General features: G+C 39.4%; 1 protein-coding gene across 1 annotated transcript in view; it reads right to left on the reverse strand.

Moving 5' to 3' along the window:
- The window catches only part of ATXN10 (ataxin 10), a 51,655-nt gene that overhangs the window by 29,165 nt on the left and 1,749 nt on the right, over positions 1-20,741 (reverse strand). The window contains exons 2-6 of the mRNA XM_060778127.2: positions 15,392-15,583; positions 13,402-13,484; positions 6,627-6,723; positions 4,729-4,893; positions 1,781-1,861 (exon numbers count right to left, since the gene is read on the reverse strand). Coding sequence (XP_060634110.2) covers positions 1,781-1,861; positions 4,729-4,893; positions 6,627-6,723; positions 13,402-13,484; positions 15,392-15,583 — 618 coding nt within the window. The remainder of the gene's footprint in view (positions 1-1,780; positions 1,862-4,728; positions 4,894-6,626; positions 6,724-13,401; positions 13,485-15,391; positions 15,584-20,741) is intronic.

Below are 20,741 nucleotides of genomic sequence, written 5' to 3' on the forward strand. Positions count from 1 at the left end.
ATGTTAGGTCTTAACTATAATGCTATATTGCTCTGAGAAATCTCAAATTCTGGAATTTTTATACAGCTTCAGATTCTATGCTTCAATGGAAGGTAGCAAACAGATCTCATAGTCATCTCCCCATAGAAACTATTCAAAAAAGGGCGTAAATAACCACTGTATCGTTGGGAACCTATGCAAAAAGACACTGTGTTGCCCTGGGGGAAGGAGGATTCTAATTTTTAATGATATGAAAGGGGAAAATTCTGAATTTATTCAAACTACAGGAAAGGAGATTCCACCTCCAAGGTCATGTGGCTGGCATGACTGCTTGGAGCGCTGTTACCTTCCCACTGGAGTGGTACCTATTAATCTACTCACATTTCGAACTGCTAGGTTGGCAGAAGCTGGGGCTGACAGTGGAAGCTCATGCCGCTCCCCGGATCTGAACCTGTGACCTTTCGGTCAACAAGCTCAGCAGCTCAGCATTTTAACCCACTGGTCTACCTTCAAATCCCCGGTGGCACAGTGGGTTAAACCCCTGTGCCAGCAGGACTGAAGACTGACAGGTTGTAGGTTCAAATTCGGGGAGAGGCGGATGAGCTCCCTCTATCAACTCCAGCTCTTAATGTGGGGACATGAGAGAAGCCTGCCACAAGGATGATAAAAACATCAAATCATCCGGGCATCCCCTGGGCAACGTCCTTGCAGATGGCCAATTCTCTCACACCAAATGCGACTAGCAGTTTCTCAAGTCGCTCCTGACACACACAAAAACCCTTCAAATCACCTGGACCATAGCAACATCCATCCAAGCCATAACAACATCCATCCACTTTGCAACTCCATTCTCTATATTCTGTATTTTCCAGCTTGTTTACACCTTATTTCTTTGTTACAGCAGATGAACACAGAAACTGAAACTGCATATCACAACATTTAAATATTTTTGTACCTATGTGCTTGTGTGTTTGGTGGAAAGGTAAAATGCACTTATAATCTCTTTCTTTCTCACTGTCTCTCTCTCACACACATATATGCAGGGAGTCCCCAAGTTACAAATATCTGACTTACAAGTGACTCATGGTGAAGAACAGGAGTCAGACAATAGGAAGTGAGAGAAATCTACCTCTCAGAAGGGAAATTTACTCCTGAAAGAGTTATCATGGGAAAAGGTGTCTCAGTTTAAGCTTTATCACCAAACCTTGTTTCCACAACAAGCCACGTTTGTCAAAATCCAATTATCACAAGGACAGAAACTGAGGTGAAATCTTCTGAACAGAGGAACAGACAGCAAAACAAAGACCACGGGCATGTTGACCCTCTCCTATGCCATCCAAAGCTAGCTCTCTGTGTGTGTATGTGTGTGTTTAGAATCACCCTTAAAATGCACCTGTTCTGACTTACAAACACATTCAATTTAGGAACAAACCTACAGAACTTATCTTGTTCATAACTTGAGGACTGCCTGTACAAGTGACCATAGTCTAGCTATTTAATGAGGGCATAAGTTGCATATAAAAGGCATGGTGCTGTCACGAAACCTTGTCTTCATTTTGCCTTTCTCTTCTTTACAAACTAAAGACACCAACCTGGATACTGCAACTCCTATCTAAACCCCTGCCAGTTGCGGCTAAATTGCAATGTTAACCAACCAATTTAAAACCATTACTGACATAGAAACATGTATTTAGAGATTCAGTGCCAACTATAAAACCACAAAGTTTTTTTCAAATCATGTGAACAGGATACTCTATATGGAATGCTAAATGCTAAAACCCACATTGGTTTTTGGGGTTACCTTTCTTGATTGCTCAGTTTGGCATACATGGCCTTGACCAACTCTGGGCACTTCAGCAAATGGTTGGTAACAATCAAAAACCTGAAAGAAGAAGGGAAAAAAGGACAAACTGTCATTGGTTATATGAAAACTGCAAAGTTAGCTAATCTGCAGTGTATTAATTTAGTTCATACTGGCATTACAAGAATTGTTTACTATACAGATTATCTATCTATGATTACATTATTAAAAAAAGTTGAAAAACATATTTCTTGAATGTCAAGAAACTTTGAACTAGTAAGAATCTTCACAGTTCAGGACATATTCAGCATGAAATAATAAATGATAAAGATAACAGCATTTCTATGCTGAACACAATGTTTTTGGAAAATGCTGTTTCCTAAGCAGAAAAGTCTTTTCTCTATGCAAAAATGCCATGTCCAAATTTTGTGCAGAGGAAGTCTTAAAAAATTAACATTTTGAATATTTTTTCTCACAGCAGAAAGAAAATTGCTAAAATTGTGTTGATTGCTTCAAAAATGAAGTTAACAATGAAATACAACCCTAGATTGAGGGAGTCTACTAAATGAGATGAGGAGGAAGGGATATCCTCACAAGCCAAATAGGGGCAATATGTGTAAGTTTTCAGGGATGAAGAGGCATAGGAACTGCATGGCAGTGGAAAACCGTAAACATCTTTGGGAGGCTTTCTTGTGGAGGCAAGGGGGGCTCTTCAAAGAGGGGGAATATGAAGAATATGCCCCACAGCAGCTATTCAGGAGTGTTTTGCCAGGGAGACTGATGTTGATCTGCGCCCCCTGAAGCTATGGAGCGAATGGAGTGGCAGCAGTGGGCAGCAGGACTGCTCCTGACTCTTGCCAGTTTGTAAGCACCGGGATTGTGGTGCAGCTGGCTGAGTGTCAGCTGCATTAAGATCACTCTGACCAAAAGGTCATGAGTTCAAAGCCAGCCCAGGTTGGAGTGGGTTTCCAACCAATTGTGTGTAGCCTGTTGTTGACCTTTGCAACCCGAAAGACAGTTGCATCTGTCAAGTAGGAGAATAAGGTACCACCTTAAAAGTGTGGAGAGACTAAATTAACTGATTTATGAGGCCATAAAGAAGACTCCAGCAAAGCAGTCCAGCGGGGAAGCATGCGGGGAATGCGGAAGTGCTTCATCAGCGTCGCAGATGGACGATGAAAGCGACAGCTCCCTGGCGGCCAGAAAAAGTTAAATAGCCTCTGTGTATGTCTGTATATGTTGGTATGTCAAAAATTGACATTGAATGTTTGCCATATATGTGTACACTGTAATCCGCCCTGAGTCCCCTGCGGGGTGAGAAGGGCAGAATATAAAAGCTGTAAATAAATAAATAAATAAATAAATAAATAAGCTGGGGTGGGGGACATTGATGGCTGGGATCACTACTTCCCTGACCCCCGCTCCCAAAGCTGTGGGGAGATGAAACACTCTCAATCGTCAACTGTTCTCTCAAAGTCCACAAACTGGCAATACGATATCTGAGATTGTTGTTGCCCTGCCTCCTCCTATCCCCTGAAGCAAAAGGGAGAGCAGAAAAGCATTGGTGGGTCTTGACAACAACTCCTCTGAATCCTGCCAGTTTGTAGGTTTCAGGGGTGCAGTTGGCAACCGAGATCATGGCGGCCCCACCTCCCAAAGTGGCAGACAACATAACTAAGTAGTCATATGTCACCCACTGCACTCCTGAAGCCTATGAACTGGTAGGGATTGAGGATGGTTGGTGATTATTGCCCTTTCCTACTCCGGAAGCTTCAGAAAGTGTTGAAAAGCAGCAGTGGGCACCATCAACCACCACCACCCCTCGATGCCTGGCAGGTTTCTCGAGTCAATTAGTGAAACAGACTGCTGTTGTCCTGCCTCTCCGAAACCACAAGGAGAATGGAGAAGCAATGATCTCAGTCACCAAATGCCCCACTGAAGTCAATTCACTGGCATTTAGGACAGTTGGCAACTGAGATTGCTTTGCCCGCCGCCCACCGCCCCCCCCCCCCAAGCTGTGGGGAGAGCTGGGCAGTACTACCAATGGCTTAATGGGGGAGAAGTGACATTGGGAACTGAGATTGCTGTTCTGCCTTCCCAAAGCCCCAGGGAAAGTAAAAGATTAGTAGTGGGCATCACCCTCGCCTGCCAAAGCCTACACACCAGCAGATTTCCAGAAGCATTTGGCAAGGGAGATTTCAGTTGGAGCTCCAGGAGATCAATTTGAATCAGAGTTGCAAACTCAGAATATTACTTTTCTCCTTTTGCTATAACCCAGACTCAACCTCCCAAATGCACGTAAACATTGAGAATACCAGGAAACTAAAGTACATATCCTTATTAGAAAAAGAAATTAAACTGGAAAATTAAATGTAAGTATTATATAATAGCATTCTGCACCAAAGCCTAATTCCTGCCGAAGTGATATGACCACACAGGGAAAAATGTTATGCTTCAACCCATGTGCCTTGACTCTCAAAGACTATTTTCCACAGGAAAGAATATCTCTACACTCCCCATTCTCCACACTTTTGAACAAGCCCCGAGCTATTTTCTTATCTAATAACAGGCATCTTAGCATCAATCAAAAGAGCAAGCCTTCATTGGCTGTTTTTTTTTCTTCCCTGTGAGGCACTCAACAGCTAGCACCTAAGATCAGTGAGTAGAGACCTTTCCAAGTTTCATGAGACTCTACTGAAGCTGTCCCATACCTCCTTCTTGGGCCTTTCCCTTTGCATCACTTGGGCTGAGAAAAACAGCTCCATCTGCTGTTGTTTTTTTTCTCAGCCCATATGCCCAGTTACTCTCACAGGAAACAATAGTGGCTATATCAAAAGGAGTTCAAAAGAAGTGGCATTTTTAATATGAAAAGAAGAGATAATCAAAGACTTAATAAGAGGCCTCATAAATATTTTGAGACAGTTTTTTTAAAAAAAATAAATACATACACCCATTCTGATTCCAGGTGCCTTCTGTAGGCTTTCAAAACTGCAAGGACTACGTTCAAGTTGTTTTCATCCTGTAGTTCTTTCATTCTCTCAGGGTTGAGGCATGTTGCGAGAACCATGCAGCAGTAGCCAACTATCTTTTCATCCTGATGATTTAAGCATTTCCTCAAAAAACAAATAACATCATGTATGGGTGAAGGCTCTTTAAGAAAATGTAACAATAGAAGATAACAATGTCCTAGATCAGTGGTTCCCAACTTGTGGGTCCCCAGGTGTTTTGACTTACAACTCCCAAAAATCCCAGCCAGTTTACCAGCTGTTAGGATTTCTGGGGGTTGAAGGCCAAAACATCTGGGGACCCACAGGTTGAGAACCATTGCCTAGATCTTAAGAATCAAACGAAAAGCAGGCTTTCCTTTTCTAATTTGCTTTCAATTAGCCCTTAAGCTAGCAAAGAATAAAAAGTAACACACTACTTTCTCATCATGCATATTTTCAAAGGATGTGAGAACTGGCAAGATCAAGAGTGTCATATTATTTGAAGGAGAAGGAAATTAGGACTGCTGATACTATACTATGAGAAAAAAATCAATTTGTTCTTTCTTCGGAAGGACTGTATCAGCTTAAAATCCAGCTCATTATAGTTTCATTTATTAATCAATATTAACAATTTTGAAAGGAAAACCTAATTAAAATCAGGCAATTAAAAAAAATTACTGGTATTTTAACACTAAAATGAATAAAGAAACCATGTATACAACATGCAATCTAAAAACAGGAAATTGCTCACAATACACAAGAGGAAATGCCTCACCTATGATAGTGCCATTCCAAAAAGTGCATTATTGCAAAACATATCCTCAAAACCATTGTCACAACATCTTATTCATAAGGACTATAAAAATAAAGAATGAAGACAGTACTTCTTTATTCTTAGCACTGGACCTTTAAAAGTTTAGCATTGTTACCACTTAGAGAATTGTTTTATTGTCAGTTCCCTAGAACTCACCTAACTGTATATGTTTTAGAATCAAACCTGGAGCACATAGAATACACTGATAATCCTACAATGTGAGATCCCATTTCAAACAACATTTTAGAGCACTGGATCTTTTAAGTTAACATATAGAAACAAAATCAGAATATTGCCACTACTCCCCTGTTCAAAACTGTAATCACACCATTCCCTGAGCACTTTAACTGTCATGAGCAGCAGTTTGGTGGGTTTGGTTCAGCTGCGGCTAAGTGTTGGGAAGGGGTTAACCTCTCTCCTATTTGGAAGAGGTCAAGCTGACTTTCCATTCCCAGTAATGTTTCATAAACTGCCGAGATTATTGATGAAAGCCTGCTGATACGAGCTGCTAATGAGAATCTCTGCATAAAAAGAGGTCTGCAAGAGATTGCTTTTCGGAGAACAGTATCTTGGGTGTTACCCCTGGTTGGATCTCAATACCCGGACCTGATTCTTGTGATCCTGTCTTATTATACTCTGCTGAACCTTGAATCCATGCTTTATACATGTTCAATCTTGAAGCCTTGTATCTGGACTCTGGACTGACCTCCTGGTTTTATTAATGAAGTTGAGTACTAATTATTACCCTTTGGAATTTGGACATCAGCTTGCCCAGCTTTCCCGATTTGATTTTGGAAGCCTGACTATAGATTGTGCCTTTGAATCTTGGGACTTTGTGTTATCTCAGCTGCATGCTATATTTCTGTTCTGTATTTAGACCTTGAAGAGGCTCGGTGTTCAAGTTACTGTTTAAGTTAAAACCTTGTTTTGTGTTCCAGGGCTCTTGCTCCATAACAACATTAACATTATCAAGAATTATGTGATTGCATTTTACCAATCAGTGATAACATATTTTGGACAAAGGAAGATACCTCCTGATACTTACAAGAAAAGGGAAGGGAAAGCGAGTTTCCAAATTGTGTTCTGCGATTCACTATTTCCTGTTGCAACGTTTCCAAGAAACTGGAGTCCACAGCGGAAAGCTAGAAGGAGAGCAGAAAGATATCCCATCAACATATTTTTATCACACAACAAAACATTGCCTTCAAATCTCCTAAGATATAGTCCACTGATTTATCAAGAAACAATACTATATAAAACTTGTGGGATTGTGAGCAAACATAGATAGGATCAATACGCTAATTTCATTAAAATATTTATATTCCACATCAAAAGATCAGCATAAGGTACAAGTATCAAAACAGCACTGAAGAATTTATAACAGTTTTAAAGTAGTTAATCTAAAACAGTGTACAAAATATGTGTATTTATAATTTTGTTTACTGTGTGCTATTTTCAAATAACACAATGAAATTTATACCACAGCAAAAGAAAATACATTCTGTATTCCTTTTATTATACTACCCAAAGAGTGTTTCATCACAAATTGTGCAGACCTCTCTGTTAACCCACACAACTGCCATGGGTCAATCTTTTCAGTCATCACCCTGCAGTTTAAAGGGACAACACAGACAGGTTTGGATCACTGCTGCAGACATCATAAAACACAGTGTTCAAGATTCCTCCATTGCTCTTCCCCTTAGATGCTGGTTCATTTCTGCCTCACTCTAAATCAGAGGTCCCTGTTGTACCTGAACCATGGGATTCATTTTAATGTGCGTTAAAAAGCCAGGATGCTGAGAGGCGAGAGAAGCTCTTGGCCACAATGTTTATTCGTGGAACAATATTCAGTACACACCCATACTAAATAAGGACTTATGCAACTATTCTGTCTTGGTCACTCATTCCACTTCAGGACATTTTCAGCTTTTTGAGACCCAAGATGCATGTTCATTTTATCTGTTCAAGCCATCCTTCAAATCTGGCTCTCCTGTTCTCCTCCACTTACTTAATTCTATCCTCTCTACATTTTTCCAATCCAAGCAGACCAATTGAAAACTAATACTATAAATATCAATAAGCCCAACATGGCACAGAGTGTGACTGAAAAGGAAAGAGAAGTCTGAGGGTTCCTACCAAACAGAACTTTGCAGAGACATATTTGCCTAGCTAAGGGATATGTAACTGAACTGAAAGCAGGGAGGAGGGAGCGAACTTGTGCCTTGGATACTAGGACGCGGAACATTGGCTTCAAACTACAAGAAAGGAGATTCCATCTGAACATTAGGAAGAACTTCCTGACTATGAGAGCCATTCAGCAGTGGAACTCTCTGCCCCGGAGTGTGGAGGAGGCTCCTTCTTTGGAAGCTTTTAAACAGAGGCTGGATGACCATCTGTCGGGGGTGCTTTGAATGCAATTTTCCTGCTTCTTGGCAGGGGGTTGGACTGGATGGCCCATGAGGTCTCTTCCAACTCTATGATTCAGGGGCCTATTTCTACCTCAGTGCCCACTCGGTGGATCAAAGGGATGTGTCTTAGTCAAACTGGAGATGCCACATTGTCCGTTTGGGCAGACAATTGGCCTTTGTTAGGGGAATCTATATGCAATAAGATGGAGATGCAGATCAAATTGATCCTATTTTAAATTTTAGCATAGCAAAAATACAGATTTCTACTTCAGGATAATCTACCATGCCATGACAGCACTGAGTACACAAATTATGTTCTGTCTATTCTTGCATGAAGATGTTACAGTAACATACCTTCCATGCTACCTTCAACAACTTTTCTTATTTATTCATAATTTGAAGGGGGGGAAACCATAAAGAAAAAGGTGGACATTACTTTGTGCTCAACCCCAAGTGACCTTATTTTCAGTTTTCTTTCTCTGTGTTCCAAAGAAGCAGTGTTCCCAGGCCCTCTAAGCAGTTCCGTTTGCCAGCTGGCTCGGCACCATTCAAACAGCTACTTTTTTACTATTTCAAGGGCCAGGCAATCAAACCTCCATCTCTATTGGGCTAACATTTAGTAATATGTATTTAACTGTATTTAATATTTAATTATATGCTATGCCAATTGTTGAACAAGGGAAGAAACTCGGTACTTGTCATTTTTACCAAAATGCCTTTTATACTGATATTCTGGACCTCCATGAATTGGCATTCTCTCTCTCACACACACACACACACACACACACACATGCACACATGTACGCATGCACACATATATAGGCATGAAAATGCCAATCTCTTTAAAATCCCTTTACCATCTGCTTTTGAGGCCTTAAGTATTAATTTACTGAATGAGACATTTCACTAAATGCAGGGTTTTTTAAAATACTGAAATTGCCCTGGCATGAAGATTTGTATAATATATGTGATACCTAAAACCTTTATGCCAGATGCATTTTAAAAGAAAGCAAAAGATGGTAAAGACATATACTTCGCTTAATTTTCTAGAAGGGAACTTTTAGGATGTTGAGTTCCATTACTATAAACTGAAGTGGTTTTAAAAGTTAAAAAATAAAGTGGTTAGTGAGAGATGTAGTACTTTTATTTTGATATATCGCTATTTCACACTATGCCAGTGGTTCTCAACCTTTCTAATGCTGTGACCCCTGAATACAGTTCCTCATGTTGTGGTGACCCCCAACCATAACATTATTTTTGTTGCTACTTCACAATTATAATTTTGCTACTGTTATGAAGCGCAATGTAAATACCTAACATGCAGGATGTATTTTCATTCACTGGACTAAATTAGGCACAAATACCCAATACTCCCACATTTGAATACTGGTGGGGTTGGGGGGGGGGATCGATTTTGTCATTGGGGAGTTGTAGTTGCTGGGATTGATAGTTCCCCTAAAATCAGAGAGCATTCTGAATTCCACCAATGATGGAATCGAACCAAACTTGGAACACAGAACTCCATAACCAACAGAAAATACTGGAAAGGTTTGGTGGGCACTGACCTTGAGTTTTGGAGTTGTAGTTCACCTACATCCAAAAAGCACTGTGGACTCAAACAAAAATGGATCTGGACCAAATGTGGCACAAATACTCAATATGTGAACACTGGTGGAGTTTAGGATAAATAGACCTTGACATTTGGGAGTTGTAGTTGCTGGGATTTGTAGTTTTCTGAACCCCACCAATGATAGAATTGGGTCAAACCTCTCACACAGAACCCCCATGACCAACAGAAAATACTGTGCTTTCTGATGTTTCTTTGGCGACCCCTCTGACACCCCTTCATGACCCCCACCCCCGGGATCCCGACCCACAGGTTGAGAAACACTGCACTATGCAGCCTATAATAGTTTTCCTCAATTGTAAATGAGTAGGGAAAGGGGGCTATAACTATGTCATTTATTTCATTCAAATATATGTTTAAAGCTGTCATAATTTAAGATTGAACGTATTTCATTAATTCTTAAAATGTTAGGCCTATTGTCACATCTTAAACCAATTTAGTTATTTTGAACCATAGCAAAATTGCAGCTCTAAGAATATCTGGGCAAAGGATGTGTTAATCTTGCATAACTTGTTCTTTAAAGGATGTATCACAGCGCTCTCTAGTGTCTGATTATATAGTGCCAGTTTATTAAAAACTGGATTGTTGTTGTTTATTTATACTTTGCTTTTTCTCTCCACATGGTCATTTCTTTAAATCACCTTCTAAATTTAGTCCAAATTTAGTCCACCAGGTGTTTTGGATTTCAGCTCCCACAAGTTGGCCATTCTTCATTTAAAACTTTAAGATGTTAAGACTAAAGTTCATGTGACATTAATAATAATTTAAATTTGTAAGTCATTTTAAATTCCAATATTAGGGGAAAGAGTATAAATAAAGACAATGGTAAATGACAAATAATCCTCTGTATGTGAAGTGAGTTCCACGGAATTCAACAAGACTTATTACTAGGTAAACGTGGAAAGAGTTGCAGCCTAAATTAATCTTTGTAATCAATATGCAAGCTCGTAAAAATTGAAATAGCATCACCTGGAAGAGGACAGTTTAAGTTGGTAATTACTGAGGATACAGCGGAGAAAGAAGACCAATGTAAGCATTACTACACAATTATATTGCTAAACAAAATTCCTTCTCAGAAGACATTCACTGGAGGAAAATTTCTTTTGCCATCAATAGCTGGTGCTATTTATGTTTTTAATACCGACATGAGAAATGGACAGATGCATTCAACAACATGCATCGTGCCATTCTCTGTATTTTAGATATAAGTGCTTTGTGAAATGTCTATTTTAGTCCATAGCCTCCTAATATAATTACTAAAAGGAACTGAGCAATTTGGTTGTTTTAAATAAACATTATAGTGATCTTTCTTCACATAACGCTCATTCCTGCTGCAATAAAAACCATAATTAAACTACCAATTAAAGAACACAATTTCTTGCTCCAGGTATTTAAGTAGCAAAAACACCTGGATTTCAACCACTTAAGTAACCAAGAAAAATAGTGAACAGAACTGACCACCCACTATGAGTTTTTCATGGTGTCCACCCGCCGTATTACATGATCATATGACATGCCAGTCCACCAGATGCGGCAAATGTTATAAACATAGATGGATATATTCAAGTCTGAATGGTTGACTGCTTCATTTAATTTCAAAGCAGGTAAGTCTTCTGTGAGAATGGAATCTCAGCTTTGCTTATCAGACCGCAAGACTTTAAAAGGTACAGCTCTCTTCTAGTACCACCGCTAAGGACTGATTTCATATGAAAATAGAACATATCCATAAAATATGGCATTTTGCTAGAGAAAACATATTTAAATCAACAGTCATTTATAAAGAAACTTCCCAGTTCTATTCTAGGATGAGAGAAAAAGCCAATTTCTTGCTCCATGCCCATAAGTGTGAAGAAGGGCCTCTAATTCACTATGTAAAACATTTTTTTCCTGGATTATAAACGCAATTTCTTAGTTGGTTCTATCATAAAAATATGGAAAAGGTTTATTAAACTGCAAAAACTTTGTTTTTCCAGGACATGCTGCAGCAAATTTTGCTATAGTTTTTCATGAATATCTCATCGGGACTCAACCAACTGAACATAGTTTGTGGCAGCCACAAAAATAAAGTTTCTGGAGTATAGAAGCTACTTTAAAAATAAGTACGACACAATTAAACAAGAATAACATTTTCAAACTAGGAACAGATTTTTTCCCCCAATTTTGTTACATAGTGTTATGATTGCAAGGACAACACATGTGAGAAAAGGCATTCTTCACACAAACCAGTTAGGATTTAGAAGAGCCACTCGAACTTTAAATGGATATCAATCTGTTAGGCCACCATACATATCATTTATCAGTAAAAACTTGACAGCTCAAAGACGCAAATATGCAAATCACAAAAGCTTTATGAAAAGTGGAAGAACTGGTTATATGGAAAGATTAAAAGCAACATTACCATAACATGAAAAAGTATGAGGTGCTTTTCTAGTAGCTCTTTTGAAAAACAAGCTCTTTTTCATGTCAGGAGCAACTTGAGCAACTACAAGTCGTTTCTGGTGTGAGAAAATTGGCGGTCTGTAGGGACATTGCCAGGGGACGGCCAGATGTGTAAGCATCCTGTAGGAGGCTTCTCTCATGTCCCTGAATGAGAAGCTGGAGCTGACACACAGGAACTCACCCCACTCCCCGGATTTGAACCGCTAACCTTTCAGTCAGCAGTCCGGCCAACACAAGGGTTTAACCCAGTGGTTCTCAACCTGGGGTCCCCAGATTTTTTTGGCCTACAACTCCCAGAAATCCCAGCCAGTTTACCAGCTGTTAGGATTTCTGGGAGTTGAAGGCCAAAAACATCTGGGGACCCCAAGTTGAGAACCACTGGTTTAATCCATTTCGCCACTGGGTGCTCCTAGCTTTTTAATTATTTTATATGATCTTTGTTATTGCAATCCATGAGTACATACATGAGTCACAGGTGTGACTTATGTAAAGAAGCTAAATTAATTTTATAAATGGAAAACTAACACAACGAACATCACTGAAATGTATATATAATGAAGGCTTTTCCCTAGAAAACACTTTCTCAGTCGAAGACAGATAGAGTAGTAGAACCACCTCCTCCTGAAATCATTTCTTGATTGAGAGCACCACATTTTCTGACACAGAAGAACACTAAAAATTAAGATATTAGACAAGTATTGCAGCCACTGTCAATTTGCCCAAGTTTAAAAGAGGCCCCAAATCACAGTTGCCCAATCCTGCTGTAGAATTAGATCACAGTTCTCCAACAAGAATCTGGGGCTGACTATGTAATAGTTCTTCGCTCACACTTCATTAAATCAGAAGAGGAAGAGGAGGGAAATTGTTAAATCGCTTGCAGAAGTGAGATACAAGGGCAATGTCATATAATGAGTCTCTCTTTGTTTTGTCATATAGGATAGGGAAATGAATCTGCTCTGCTTTGTTCTTGAGAAACTTACACAGATTGAACATCCCTTATCCAGAATTCCAAAATCCAAAATGATCCATATGGCTGACATAGTGACACATTTGCTTTTAAAATGACTCCCATGGGGAAAAAAACATTCAACTCATTTTTATAAAAGGGTAAAACAATGTTTCCAGTTACAGGAAATATGCACAAGGTTGTGGCATTTAAATCCACAAAGATCTAAATTCATTTTACTATGACTAGGCAGGGAAGCTTTCACTACATCATCCTCTGACAACTGCTCTCAATCCTATGATAAATTTTGCAATAGCTGCTCAACCAAGAAATACACGTTTTTGTATGTTACTACATTTTTGCATCTTATTTGCCTGGCAATAACTCACTAATATCTTACCTGTTAATAATGACTCCACATCACTATCCAGTTTCTGAAACAGTTGGAAAAGATGGACAGATTCATCAATAAGACCCACATTTCTGTTATGAAAGAACAAGAAAATAATGTTTTAAACATTAGATAAAAGCCCAACATTTGTATAATATATCACAATACAACAGAAAGATTATATGGTTCTGAACCTACTACCTTTATCTGAAATTCCAAAAAATAAAGTATTTGAAAATCCAAAGGTCTTCATACGAGTGGCTGAGATAGGGACATCTTTGCTTTCTCATGGTTGAATTACATAAAGTTTGCTTCATGCACAAAATTATTACAAATGTTGTTTAAAATTATCTCATTACTTATATATAAGCAAACATCAGGATTTCAAAATCCAGAAAAATTAAAAATTCCATTGGTCCCAAGTATTTCAGATAAGAGATACTCGACCTATAGCAGTTATTGGCTGAATTTTCTCTTATGTCACAGTAGTAGAAATTAAGAGGCAAAGGATTTCTGAACACTACTATCATTCATATTCTTGAGAGACACTGACCAAGAAAAAAGGCCTGAGTAAAGAAAGAGGACTGAAAAGTACAAGTATACCTCAGTTAACCAAGTAGATGCATTAAAAATGGTAGTAGGGGAAGAAAAAAGGCAAGATGCCAAAAAACTAGAGTAAGGCAAATAAGAAAAGCCAGGAAACTACTGGCCAGTCAGAAAGAATCCTGATGACAATGCAGAGATCGCTAAGAACTAGCATGAGTCTGTCAAATTTTTTTTCCAAACTAATCTTATTTCTTCTTTCTATCACATCACAAGGTGGGGATGCTATGGATATCAATTTATTTGGATCGCAAAAAACCACCATATTGGGGGCCCTGTAAAATAAGGTGCTTCAAAATTATGGGCACATTTTCAAACCATGATATTTCACAACAGCAACATATTACAATTACACAAAAAGTTATACACAGTTTAAATGAATTATCGGGTTGTCATGTTTTACTAACAATTTTGAGGCAGAAACAAATCTTTTTTAAAACTCTGTAAATGAAGAATATCTCATTAGGCTTTATGTTATGGGGTCACCATCTTAGGAATGTCTGAGGCTGCAGGGTGTCTGTGCGTTGGGAGAGGCATCTAGCAGCAATCCTGTGAAACTATGTCTCACGCTTTCAAGGGCTATGAGTTTTATTCATGGGCTTTCCTGGTTGCAGAGATAAAGAAATTTCAAATTGGGTCCATTAAAAAAACACCCTGTATTTTTACTAGCAAACTATTACATGTAGAACAGATTATTGGGTATTGTGTGGTTTCCGGACTGTATGGCTATGTTCTAGCAGCATTTTCTCTTGATGTTTCAACTGCATCTGTGGCTAGCATCTTCAAAGGCCTCTGAAGATGCCAGCTACAGGTGCAGACAAAGCATCAGGAGAAAATGCTGCTAGAACACGACCATACAGTCCAGAAACCATACAACAACCCAGTGATTCCAGCCATGAAAGCCATTGACAGATGATAACACTCTCAGATGGGTCCACAATTAATTGGAAAACTGTGCTCAAAGGGTAAAATATATCCTGGAAAGATAGAAATACAAAGGAAGCTTTAAAAACAAAAGGAAAAAAATATCACTGGAAAAAACCTGTTTAATCAAAATATGGTACCATTTCATATATCTTTGAGAGGGAAAAGAAATTACAAAAGAAATGTGTGTTTGTATGTGTGTGTGTGTATGTGTGTGTGTGAATGAATAAAAGAAATATTCATTCACTGGTCAGTTAGCTTGCGCTAAAATTTAACAAACTGAGAAGATTCACAAAACTTCAAATTAGCTGCTATTAATATACCAAACATGGACACAGTAAGATGAAGTTGATCAGCACAGAGAGAAAAATATTTCAAAGTCAGTCTGCTTCAAAGATTGAGTCAAGGAAAAACTCAACAGAGTGAAACAAATGTCTGAATTTAAGCATTGGAAAACTATGCATATTTGTACCTCATAATGTTCTGATTCTTGGTACACTGGACACAGGCATTCCGAAGGCATCTAAAACATTCTGATAGCAGGAGCAAATAAGGATCCAGATGTGACAATGTATTGACACCCTGGCAGACCCCATCAATTTCATGTGAAGCTTTCCTCAAAATGTGTAGAAGTTTTTGGAAGAGATTCTCATCTGCTGCCTCCCTGAAATGGAAAGTAAATGTGAAGAAGAGCCGAGAGTGTAAACAGTGCATAACTGAAAAATCTATACAAAACCAAGTTTGCACCAGACAAGTCTTATCATAATTAAACAAAAGGTCAGCCCAAACACTCTTTCCTCTATACACATAATAAAAGTGAAAAATGTGTATGTATGCATGTGGCAGAGGTGTCCACTTACATAGACATCCTCTGGCCACCACAAACAGACTATAATTCGAAGTGCTGAGAAGCCTCCAAAGGCACTCCCTCCACTGATGTTGCAGCTTAGAGCAGGCGCCATGAACATGTAGCCCAAATGCTGCCAATATCTTCCCTCAAACACTGTGGCCCACTACCCAAGAAATGCTTTCATTCGGGGAGAATTTTGTCCTAGATTAGACGTGTTTCCTCCATCACAGGTAGGCATCCCAGGGTTCCTTGTGTGGAATTTGCATGACCCAGCCCACTCCCTCTCCCTTCACCCTCTCCTACCCTTTCCTATGGCTCACAGCAAACACAGATGAATTGATCAGCAACTGAACAGATTGGAGGGGTTTGAGAGACTGAGGCCAACTGTAAATACTGGCAGGATTTGGGGGTGGCTGCCCTTAGCATATGGGAGTTGTAGTTCACCCTTATCCAGAGAGCACTGAACCCATCTGACAACAGATCTAGAACACTTGGCACACAAACTCAACATGGCCAACTATGCATACAGGCCTGGTTTGGAAAGATTGACCCACAATTCTGTGAACTGTAATTCATCCACATGTATTTTCTAATGAGAGTATTCATAAATAACGAAATCACATTCTGGCTTTTTCTTAATAAATAGTATTACTAATTAACTAAATGATACTACCTAACAACCCCCAAACAAACAATGCCTTTTTTATATAACCCGAGCACCGCCGGGTACCCAAGCTAGTATTTTATATTCATGAAGCTAGAACACTAAAGAATCTTGGCTTTGAATTATTTATTGTAGATGCTCATGAATTAAAGTAATGAAAGAAGTCCATAAAACAGAGATCTACCTCCAATTTCATATTTCTAGATCTGGACCTTAATTTTTAAAGTCCTAGGGCTGAATCTGAACATAAAAACCACTTGACACAAATTGGGTTTGCAAGCAGGGTGCTTACTCACCCTGCACAGGTTGGCCTCAAACTGGTTCCTGGATCAACCAATTGACAGTCATAGAGAATACATTTTTCAACTCTCCCAAACAGAATGAGCATGTGTGAATCAGTGCGGCACTGTGGATATCCGCACAAAAATTCAAATTCTGCAGAGGCACTTCTACCATGCAATGTGGTTTATCCTAGAGCGCAGTGATATGCGTTATGAGATATTCCTCTACTTGGCTCATCCCAGTTTAAAGGTCTTAAATCCTGCTGCAGCACACATTTGTGGCATGCATTGTATAATACTGTCAAGCTGCCTTCAAACTGCATTAAATGGTCAGTGTAGATATGCCCCCAGCTAGAATCAAGTACCTTGCTTGAAGGAAATTATTCCAAGATTTTTAGCCAAATACTCTTGGAACATGAAAAAACCAAATGTTACAAAATTATTATTAAATGAGCCATAAAGTATGTTGGACAGCCAACAGAATCTCAAGATCAGAGGCTGTCTTTGGCATTAATTTTATGCTCATTTAATTTGTTTTTCTGCACCACTTGTTTTGAGAAATATTTCTGGATATTAGCATGAAAATTACAGGCTGCTATTTCCACTTTGATGCAATAATGATCAAAGTCAACAGCACAGAATATTTCCACTCATAATTTAAGCATGCTTAGAATCACAGGGGTCAAAGCTGTAACATTACATTTGGTGCATATTAATATAGCGATACCTTGATTTAAGAGTTTAATTTGTTTCGTGACCAACCTCTTAACTCAAAACACTCTTATCTCAAAGCAAAAAATTCCCAGTCACTGAAATGCTACTAATCTGTTCTGGCCCCCTGAATATACACCCCCCCTTTTTTAGTAATATGTTTTAAATAAGAAAACATACTTTACAAATAAAAAATAATGCACATTTACATGGAACAATAAAAAAGATCAGCTTTAAAATGGTAGAAGCACAAAGTGGTAACACAATGGTAGAAGCACAATGTTGTGGCAAGGAAGTACAAAACACCAAGTGAAGAGGCAGAAACATCATTTTCTTCATACTCTACTCATACCAGCCTCCCTCTCTTGCATTCTCGGCCCCCTCTCTCTTCATGAAGCCAAAAAACACACACAAAACCAACTAACACAAAATTCCTCAAAGCAGACAAGAGCAAAGCGGATAGCAATCTCCCAAAGTGGACAAGAGCACAAGACATAGAGGGTGCTCTCTTGAAACCTTAAAGCCCTGTACTCTCACGTTAGCACTCCCTCTGGCGCTAGCTCTTAACGCAAAATGTTACTCTTATGTCAAAGTGAAACCCACACCAAGCAACAGCTCTTAACTCAAAATACTCTTACGTTGGGGTGCTCTTAAGTTGAGGTTCCACTATACAGGCAAGCTCCTGAAACTATTTACTATGCTGGTTGGGGTGGAGCTGATGGATGGCACCTTTAGTCATTTCTGGTTCATGACAACCCTAAACCAGCCATCACTGGGTTTTCTTGGCAAAACTTGTTCAGAGCACATTTGGCCTTGCTTTCCAGCGGTTGAGATAATGTAACTTGCCCAAGGTCCCCCAGTGGGCTTTCATGGCACTCTTTTCTTCCAAAGTCCAACATCAAGTCATTACACCACCACAGGTATTAGGTGGGTTCCCCCAAAGCACACAGGGCCCAAAAACCTGCACACTCCGAAACAAGTTTGTGCTCATCAGGTAGAACTTGGTTTTCTTTTCCAAAAAAAAAAATGGACCTAAGGGTATAACAATATCTGTTTTAAATAAGTTTTTGTGGATTTTAACTGTGAATTTTTCAATATCTCAATATTTAATTTTATTTTAATGTATATTTTAAATTGCATTGAAATACTTTTCATGTAAGCTGCTTTAGGTCTCCTTTGTGGAGAGAAAAAGGGGTGTATAAATAAACATCATAATAAACATCATAATAATAATTGGTTTAATTTCCTCTCTGTTTCAGTAGCAATTTGTCATTCAAGATGAGACAACTGGCATCCCAAGACAAACAAATGTTATCTTCTTTTGAATTCAAGGGACCAATTACAGTACTCGCCCCTGCTTGCGCTTTTGAAACTAAATTGAGAGTGTATGACAACCTCCATGATCGTGGGAATAGCTCGCTTCTAGATATTAGCCTACTTGCCCCCCTGTAAACATGACTGCAAAATGCAAAGATATTAGCCTACTTGCCCCCCTGTAACTGATGACTGCAAAATGCAAAGAGGAGGAAAGCCACGCATTTCAAGGGTCTTGCGAGCCCTATATACAGATCGAGAACAAGAGCAAGCTGAAGCTGGTAGCATGAAGCTCAGGCCAAGATGGGTTGCTGTGAGTTTTTTGGGATGTATGGCCATGTTCCAGTAGCATTCTCTCCTGACGTTTCACCTGCATCTATGGCAGCCATCCTCAGGAGGTTTGTCCAGAGGTCTGTTGGAAATGAGGTGAGTGAGGTGTGTATATATCTCTGTGGAACATTCAGGGTAGGATAAAGAACTCTTGTGAATGTTGCAATTGGTCAGCTTGATTAGCATTGAGTCGCCTTGCATAATGCCAGTAAGGTAATGCTCAAGATTCTGCAAGGTAGAGCTGGATCTTAAGGAAGGCTGAGCGAAGGAAGATAAACACTTGTGAATTGTGGTGTTGTAGGAAAATTTTGAGAGTGCCTAGGACCACAAGAAGATCCAACCAGTCCATACTTCAGGAAATAAAACCAGACTGCTCACTGGAGGAAAGAACATTAGAGGCAAAGATGAAGTACTTTGGCCACATCATGAGAAGACAGGAAAGCTTAGAGAAGACAATGATGCTGGGGAAAATGGAAGGAAAAAGAGAGGCCAACCAAGGGCAAGATGGATGGATGGTATCCTTGAAGTGATTGACTCGACCTTGAAGGAGCTGGGGTGGCGATGGCCAACAGGAAGCTCTGCATGGGCTGGTCCAGGTCATGAAGAGTCGGAAGTGACTGAACAAATAAGCACACACGGCCTTGCAGCTGCAAAGTCAATCAGTGAGGGTAATTGCGCAGAGTTAGTCTAGCCATCGCTGCCTGGAGGCATCCTCTAATTGGGAAGTATTAACTAGCACTTCATTATTAGTTGTCTGAAATTCCCGCATTTTGGAGTGGTGTTCATTATTTACTGACTTCATTACGGAGATGTCGCAAAGGCAGCTGTGAATAAGGGAAGAGAGGGGGTGGAGTGAGAGCGGAGAGAGCAAAGGAAGGATAGAAAGGATGGGACATTTAGGGTAAGGGTTAGGGCAAGGTTTAGGGTTTGGGTTACGTTTCGGGGTTACGATAAGGGTACAGTTTAGGGTAAGGGTTAGGGGTAAGGCTTAGGGTTTAGGTTAGCATAAGTTTAGGGAAGACTTTGTATTTCTAGGTGCAAAGATTACTGCAGACACAGACTGCAGCCAGGAAACCAGAAGATTCTTACTTCTTGGGAGGAGAGCAAGGACCAACCTTGATAAAATAGTGAAGAGTAGAGACATCATATTGGCAACAAAGATCCGCATAGTTAAAATAATGGTATTCCCCATAGTCACCTACAGATGTGAGAGCTGGAAAATAAGGAAGCCTGAGCGAAGGCAGATGCTTTTGAACTGTGGTGCTGGAGGGAAGTTCTGAGAGTGCCTTGGACCACAAGAAGATCCAACCAGTCCATACTTCAGGAAATAAAGTCCGACTGCTCACTGGAGGGAAGGATATTAGAGGCAAAGATGAAGTACTTTGGCCACATCATGAGACAGGAAAGCTTGGAGAAGACAATGATGCTGGGGAAAATGGAAGGAAAAAAGGAAGAGAAAGATTGTGTATGTGGATACATGCAGATCAGTATTATCCTAAAAGAAGCAAAGCAAACTGTAGGGGTGATGCAGATATCTGAAGTGGCTTGGGATTGTGCAATAGCTGGTCTATTTTAACCTTTGTTTTAACCTTCATTTTTAATTTTTATGGTTTGAAATTTTACCTTGGTATTTTAATGATATTTTTAATTATCTTTTAACTTAATCAAGTTT

Source organism: Anolis sagrei, chromosome 5 (assembly GCF_037176765.1).
Source record: "Anolis sagrei isolate rAnoSag1 chromosome 5, rAnoSag1.mat, whole genome shotgun sequence".
In the NCBI taxonomy this organism is placed as follows: domain Eukaryota; kingdom Metazoa; phylum Chordata; class Lepidosauria; order Squamata; family Dactyloidae; genus Anolis; species Anolis sagrei.